General features: G+C 32.4%; 1 protein-coding gene across 1 annotated transcript; it reads right to left on the bottom strand.

Moving 5' to 3' along the window:
- Positions 1-633: 633 nt before the first annotated feature.
- On the bottom strand, positions 634-1,888 carry LOC119666593 (homeobox protein 13-like; the record flags this gene model as incomplete). The annotated part of the gene is given in 2 exon segments (XM_038075873.1): positions 634-755; positions 814-1,888. Coding segments are annotated over 2 exon segments (1,085 nt in total), but the record flags the coding sequence as incomplete, so codon positions are not given.
- Positions 1,889-8,867: the final 6,979 nt, after the last annotated feature.

Raw genomic sequence — 8,867 nt, 5'->3', positions numbered from 1 at the left:
TACCACAAAAGCGATTTTTTCCATTAATAAGCGATGTGTTATTATATACAAAATGAAAATAAAATGAATATAAGACCCAATTTCATAAGTGAGGTTATGTAAAGTAATAAAAAAAATTCCTACCTTCTCTTAAATTCAAAAGAAGATGTGAAAATAAAGCGATTAAAAAATGATTATAGATTTGTAGCGACACTACCAGACTCTCTACAAACAAAGAGTTAACTCTATACAAAATTTCTACTTTGAAGAGCCAGCAGAGTTGGACACAAAGATTATTTCTTTAGTAAGCCATCCCTCTACTCAATTGATGATATGGTGAAGTAAATACTTCAGTGGAAATACTAAATACTTCACTACGGGTCTCGGACTTAACACATTCTATGTTTGGAATTGTCTTAATAATAATAATGATTTATTCTTCTACAAAAAACTACAAAGGTACTGGCACTTCCCAAATTACTTCAAGTATTCAGAAGAATTGTGTCCTACATAAAGTTATTTATAAAACTTATACATAGAAACATTGATATTTAATAAAAATTACAAATAAAAATTAATTAAATATTAAAAATTTTTTTTTTAAAACAGACGCCATTGGTTTCCATTATGCAATAATCTTAACGCTGTACTTACCTTGAACAGATTTGCAGGGCGCAGCGGTAAACCGAAACAATGCTAACTACGAAGTGCAAAAAGAGCGTAAAAATCAGTCCACACGCAGCGGAGACTTCACTGTTGGAATTCAAAAGTTCGAACTATAGAAAATATATTCATTTATTATCACACAAATTGTATAAATAACCGAAGACTTACCTCCTCTTCCATACGATTTAAGTCTCTTGAAAGACCAACACCAGAAATGGCCAGCGCCAGGGTGCTTGTCGCTATACAAACCAAACTCAATGCCAGAAATGCAGTTTGCGTTTTACGCATGCTGACCACGCCCAATGAACCAGTAACCGCAGCTATCAAGCCAGTCCAAATGCCACAACCGGCTGTTGATAGAGCCGCCTCACGCACTATTAGTAGTGAACCCAATGCCACAAGCGAAATGGCCAGTACCAGTTGCAAGCTGCCCAGCACAATTTGCAGCGGAAATGCGGAACAGCAGGCGCTGCTGGGTAATGATTTGCGTGAACGCTTCGATTTGCTGCTGGTCAGCGATGAAGTGCTGCCATCGCCGTCTTTGATTTTGATAAGTTCCGGGGGGAAGCGCTGCTTTTTGCTAATGCGCGAATCGATTGTGTTGGCGCGTGAGGCGACTGCCTCTTGCAGCTGCTTCTGAAACTCTTCATGCGTAATCAACTTTGGTTTCTTCAGATCGTCAACATGTTTAGCATCAGCGGCAACTGTTGCAACCAATGTTGCTGCCGTCAGTTTCAATGGCGGCTTCTGATCATAAACTGGACTCGAGTATATATGATTTTGTGCATCAAAATGTTGCTGCTGTGCCGGCTGTGGCTTGTGTTGCACTTCATCTTCGCTGCTGCTCTGCTGTTGCAGCATCGAGATCTGTGAGTTCGTAAGGCTGTCATGCTGATGCTGTGCATTTGTTGTATTTGTGCTCTGTTCGATTTTCTTCTGCAACATTTCTTCACGATTCAGACTTCGATCGACGATCGTATCCAAGCTGCCCGTGGTGGAATCATGTGAATCGATGGTGCGCGCTGGTGATGCTGACTGTCTGTTTATGTTGCTATTGCTTTCATTACTATTACTACTGTTTTTGTTGTTGTTATTATTGTTGCTGTTGCTGTTGTTGTTGTTATCTGTCATTTTTAATTTTTTTTTTCTGGTTGGATTTCAGCGCTGCCTGAAGTTGTTAACAACTTTAATGGTGGCTCATTTAAGTTTATCGTTTTCCGGTTGATATTTGCTTCCGTTATTTGTTGGCTGCAATTAAAATTGTGGGCAGATATGTTGAAACACGAATTGCATTAATAAATTGAATATTAAACTTTAATCTTTACTGTTTTATGTCTAAATTTAATTTTCTTTTCAATCGTAAAAAGCAAATACCATAGTTTGCGAGACTGGCTTTGGAATTCATGGTTTATTTCCTAATCATTTTTTTTTTTAAATAGCAAATTTACGAACATTGCAATAAAAAAGAAAATCCTATTTAAGTATTGATATTTATTTCTTAATATAATTGCAAATAAATCTCGTTAATTAGTAACCGAAGTAGTTGAGTAACAAACTGGCTTGAAATTTATTGCTGGTTCGTTTAGAAATCCGCAGGCCAGTTTTTTGCTTATGCAAGCAATTAAGCGTTGAGATATAAAAAGTGGAACTAAATTACCATTAGCACTTAATGTCCAAAACCACAAGTCAACACAAGGGACTCTATTGCATTAGATCAAAAGAAAATATTATGGAATTAGCGTCGTTTTTGCAGCACCGAAATTTTGGATTACAGGAAATTTTTCCCGAATTTTTCCTTATAAATAAATATTTTAATTTTGAAGAATTAATGCGATATAAAAGTTTTAAATAATAGGTCGGATATGGACCAATAGAATACTTATTTAGGTCGTGTGCGAGTTCAAGTAAATTGAGGTAAATTAACACCTAATTTACCTAATTTTTAACTATATTAGCCCACTCAAAATTCTGGTAAATACCAACATTTACCGCCATAATTTACTATTTCCCTATAATCCATTATTTCCCAATAATTTACTCGAACTCGCACACAGCCTTAAACAGATACTATGAGATTTAAGATACCCTCTATTTCTCTTTATCCTTAATAGACTTTTTTCGTATCTTTTTTTCTAATAAATTCCTTAAGTGTAAAGAATAAGTACAGAAGTTTCAAAACACAGATAGGATATAAATCGGTTGTAAGTCACTGCAAGATTTCCAATAGCTTCCTTTATATAATTAACAGATTTTCCAATTTTTTTAAATAAATATCTTTGACCTTCATTCGAAAGGCGGAATGTCTTTTGTTCAGTTAGGGTCTGTTGTAGCATAAAAGATCAATCATGATTGCGGTGCTCTGCTCAAATGGGAGCTAATACCCTGTTCTTTCTTACTTCTTACTTACTTAAATAAATATCTTAAATTTCAAAAATTAGTGCGTTAAATAAGTTTTATATTATAGGATGTAAATCAGTTCAAATAGCTGCTACAAGAGTTATGAAGGATTCCCCTATTTCTCTTTCTCTTATTTACAGATTATTTCCTAATTTTTTTAAAAATACCTTAAAATATGTACCAGTAAAATAACTGTTCAAATAGCTGCTGCAAGGTATAAGGTTTCGCCAAGTCCATTTAAATTCAGCAAATTTTTTTTCTATTGTACAGAAGTTTTACAGAAGTACAGAAGTTTTAGGGCACAGATAAGATATATAGCGAACACTATTAAGATTAAGATCACTATTAAGATTTTAACAATTCCTATTGAATGATCCGAATATTTCCTTAAACAACTATTGCAAAAGTTATGGTTTCCCCTACTTCTCTTTACCATTACCTAATTTATTTTTTTGTTATATTTAAGAAACCAAAAATGTATAATTTGTAATTAGCCATACCAGTACTTTATATCCATAATTCGTACACTTTATTGGTATTTATTTTTTATCTGATCGTTAAGTTTTATTGTACTGTATTCCAGTTTTTATAATTTTTTTTAATTTTTAAATAATCTGAAATAATATACACTAATTCCGTAAGAGTTTATTTAATTTCAGTTATGTCAATTATAATAACAAAGAGATCTTTATCTAGTGCCTTCAAGTAATTATGAGATCACTAACAATATTTGTTGGTATTTTGAACGTTTAAATAACATTAAATGACGGTACGATCAGTCCTAATAGCCTAACAATAGCTATATTTATTAAATGTATGCGTAATATAATAAGTAACGCCTGATATAAACGATTTAAGTTGCACATGTAAAAGGCGAAACCATCTTCAGTAATCCACTACAACATGATGAACTAATTGAACAAAAAACAAAGGTAAATGTATATATCACAATCTTATATTAAAATAATTTGCTGAACAATTTCATTTCTGGTATGCGAACTTTTTATAAAAACGGTTGTTTAAAGCTAATATCAAAACCTTGTATTAAAAGAATCAGATATATTAGGGGTATTCACTCTCTCTTGTAAACTCATTGCAAGGAGCACGAAATGCAAGAATGCTATACAAAAACTGCAAGACTGCGAGAACACCTCTGTTGCAGAATTGCATCATCAAAATGAATCAGCTGTTTTTGCAGCCGTATCAAATTGAGCAAAGAAAAATAAAAGTATAACAATGCCGCGAACAAGTGAAATACAAAAATGTATAGATTTTTTTATTGAAAATAGTGCTTTTAATATTCTGATTGAAGGTATTAACATGTTGTTAATGTAGTTTTCACTACTATATAGTTTCTATTTGTTAGATGATGCAAATTACTGGGAAGTAATGGAGCAATTAAATGAAGACCTTTTGTTTACTTTAGTAAACCATCACAGAAATCACCAACCCGTACCAAAATCTATTCAATGGAGATCTACCATTCTTCAAGAATTTGATGAAGGCCGTTTTTGTCAGATGCTTAGAGTAAATTGGAACGTATTTTCCTTAATAGTCTCACTAATAAACTATTAAGGATTGCTATTGTTTTATATCGTTTGGGTTCATCAGGCGAAAATGCGGCTATTCGTAAAGTCGCTACATTATTTGTTGTTAGAGATATATGTAATAATAATATAATATAAAAATAATTAGTATAATAAAAATATAACTAATTCTTAATTTATTATTGTTATTTGTTATATTTTTTTATCGAGGGGGGTAGTGGGGCTTTGCACAGCAGAACGCACGACTTTCGGTGCAGAGCTGGATGATGTGTTGTCTGCAGACGATTCAATAAAAAAAACTTCGTTGCCTAGCGCAGAACTAGTTGGTGGCTATGGCAATGTTTCCGTACAAAATTAGACATGCGTCCAAACACTTCATTCAATAGTTCAAAATGTGAACAAATTTTCGTAAGTTTCGCTGAAATTGATAAATAGATAAATTAATTCACAAATGTATATGTATATAATAGTATATTTGTGAAAACTTAATTAATGGTCACATCGATTTAAATTATTGAACGAAACGCATGTATATAGCATAGCCATAGATTAACATATCTCGAAATTTTACTAACAGTCAATTCAAATTTAAAAATGAGAAGCAACAAATGACAAAACAGCTGATTTCCGCCATTTCTGGTTTGTTGCAAGCAAATATACATAGGTTTTAGTATTGGAAGATTGCACGCAATTGCACGAAATTTTGTGCGTGTATTTTGTTGTTGTTATTTGCATTCTCGTACAATCTGTGCATTTCGTGCACCTTGCAATGAGTTTGCAAGAGAGAGTGAATACCCCTATTATGTATATATCACAATTTTATATTAAAATAATTTGCTGAACAGTTTGATTTCTGCTATGCGAACTTTTTATAAATACGGTTGTTTAAAGCTCATGAGAATTATTTTTCTTGATATTAGTATAAAATTAAGATATACTATAAAAATGTCAACGCAACTTTACATATGACACTTAAAATATTGTAATTTTACTCTATGTAAAATAAAAAATTGTATTATTGGACACTGATAACTTTTTATTTTTCCTTTAGGACAAAATCAAACAGAATATATTCACTATTCATAAATACGCAGAAAGAAATTTTTCGGTCGAAATCAGAAGAAAAATGTAAAATCCTTGTATCAACTGTACCTAATCTTAATGACTTCTTGCCAATTGAATATGGCAATCGTTTATTTAATACTTCATTTTATCAGTATTTATATTTAGACCTACTACTCTGATTAGATAAATTTTATTATATATATCATGTATTTTTTTTTTCTTTTACATGAATGATGGAACCTGGCACAAATTGTAACCACTAAGATACTAAGATATTCATAACTTAGATTTGGGGTACTTGGACCACAGAGGAAGCTCTGTCGACACTTAAATTAACTAATCATCAATATATCAATATTCACTGCATCATATAATTTTTTACCATTAATTGAAGTTGAAAATATATATGTATAGATGTACCAATTCACACTAATTACATTGGTTCTCAGATAAGTTTATTTTTATTAATAACATTTATCATCCACCATAGTTAATATAACTATATAATAACTATAATTTATATCGTGATAGTTATAGCTGTACGAGTAGTTTAATATATATTTAATATTCCTTTAAAAGTAGCTCCAAAATCCATACCATACATTTATATAATCAATGTAAGAGTATCAATATATTAGAGTACTTAAATGGAGTCCAAAAATCCATGCTATATCTATTTTTAAGACCATCATTTTGTTAAGTTCAATAATACTCGGTTAAAAGGAGTCTCAAAACCCATACTATATTTATATTTATACTATATATATTTTCTATATATATTTATTATATATACTATATATATTTATTTTAAAAGGAGCTCCAAAATTTATACTATACATTTATATAATCAATGTAAGACTATCAATATATTGGAGCCGTTAAAGGGAGTCCAAAAATCAATGCTACATTGTGACCGAAAAGTTTTCGGGAAATTTTAAATAAAACGCAAAATTCTTAACCTTCATCAATATTTATTTTATCTCCTTCAAAAATGCTCCATTAAGAAAGCCGATACACAAAATGCCCCAGACGTTTCCAATCAGCAAAACATTTTTTATAGGCGCTTTCCGGTATGGCTTTGAGTTCCCTCTGCGAATTCTGTTTTACGTCTTCTATGGATTCAAAACGCGTTCCTCTGAGTGGTAATTTGAGGTTGGGAAACAGGAAAAAGTCACACGGTGCAAGATCAGGTGAATACGGTGGCTGTTCGATGGTATTTATTGAATGTTTGGCCTTAAAATCGTTGATAATGTTGAACAAATTGAGGTGAATCGGAACAAGCCGGGCGTTGACACGTCGCATACACAAATTGTCCACCAAAATCAAACGAGCCATCTCACGACCGATGCCTAGCTCTCGTGCTATCTCTCTAACACTCACATGAGGATTTTTGAACACGATTTCCTTTGCCTTTTCAATGTTTTCGTCGGTGGTAGAGGTCGAAGGTCGTCCAGAACGCGGCATGTCTTCGACGGTCGTACGACAGTCCTGAAAGGCTTTGTACCACTCATAAACTTGAGTTTTCGATAAAACTGATTCCCCATAAGCCTTTTGTAGCATTCGCAACGATTCTGCACACGAAATTTCGTTCGAAAAACAAAATTTGATGCAAACTCTTTGTTCAATATTTTTTTCCATTGTTTTTTTCGCAACGCACTACTGAGGTGAACTGGTTTCAACAGCTGCCGTAAACGAACTGTCCGACAGATCGCGCTCATTTTTGGATAGTAATAAGGAAGTGCTGCCAAACTACATAAACTTAAAATATCGAAAAATATACAGCGCGCGAATTTTAAATGAGAATTTCCGAAAACCTTTCGGTCACAATGTATATCTATTTTTAAGACTATCATTTTATTAAGTTCATTAATACTCGATTAAAAGGAATTTCAAAACCCATACTATATCTATACTATATATATTTTCAATGTAAGGCTAAAACTATATTAAAGGGCTTAATACTCCCCTCAATAGAGCTGAAAAATCCATACTATCCTCTTAAATGATCAATGTAAGGCAATCAATATATGAAGGGGCTCAATACTCTAGAACGCTTAATAGTCCCCTAAAAGAAAATCCAAAATCCATACTATGTCCATTTATTTTCAATGCAAAATTATAGGTAAATTAGAGTGCTTAAGACTTTTTTGAAAGGAACTCAAAGTAGACCGTCACACATTGGATTTCAGATACAATTGTGTCTAAAGTATTTATTGTTTGAAAAAATCAACTAATTACTTATAGATTGTAGGGCAAAAACAAGATTTGTAATGAAGCCGACAATTAAGTCACCAAACAATTTGGCACTTCGCAATTTAGCAACAATTTTCTGAGCTCAAGGCGATAAATCTGTTCAAAATGTTTCATTTTTTTCATTTTTCTCATAAAAAGTGTAAAAACTGTAACGCCGTGTCACCTTGCGCAGTTCGAAATAAAAGATAAAAAATTATGAAAAATGCAAATTATGTGAACAAAAGTGAATTAAAAATAAGCTCGACTAGAGCGCAACGAATGTCGGTAATTCCATAGGCGACTTCAACTCAGTTTCATTGAAATGTGGCACGTTGCACAGTTACAGCCGCAACTATCCCCGTTCCAATGCCCGTTCCGAGGCCCGTTCAGACTCGGTTTCAGCAGCGAAACTGTAACAAGTGCCGGTGGTGGTGATCACTGATGATCATTGGGTTAGAATAGTTGTTCTCCTTAAGCCGAGGCAAATCAATCATTGCAATCAACAAGTAGTCAAACGTGCTTGGTATAAGTGAAATTAAATACTTTATCGATATTATCTGTTACTAATAACCGTAGAATGGAATAGAATGCAAGCAATTTAACAATTTCAGTGTAAAGATAAAAATAACTTTGTAAAAAAGCATAAATTTCACTATCAGCGATCGGAGTGCTTACTTACTTATGTAAGGAGAAGGTGAATTGATTAAATATAATTTAACTTAACGGAATAAATCTACATAGGCTTATGCAATGCAATGTATCTGATATAGACAACCAACTTTTTATTATACCTTAAGATTTTAAGATAACTACAACTATTTCTGCTTTAGGATGAAAAAAATATTCTTAGATTATCTGTATTCATAACACTTGACTACTTGTTGATAATCACACTCGTCACGATTTTGACAAGAAAAATATACAATAGATATAGTGTATAGTCATATAGATACATTTTATAAATGTACATAATAACTTGCC

The sequence above is a fragment of the Teleopsis dalmanni genome, chromosome 1, assembly GCF_002237135.1.
Source record: "Teleopsis dalmanni isolate 2A chromosome 1, ASM223713v2, whole genome shotgun sequence".
In the NCBI taxonomy this organism is placed as follows: domain Eukaryota; kingdom Metazoa; phylum Arthropoda; class Insecta; order Diptera; family Diopsidae; genus Teleopsis; species Teleopsis dalmanni.
This window is presented reverse-complemented; position numbering and strand designations above follow the sequence as displayed.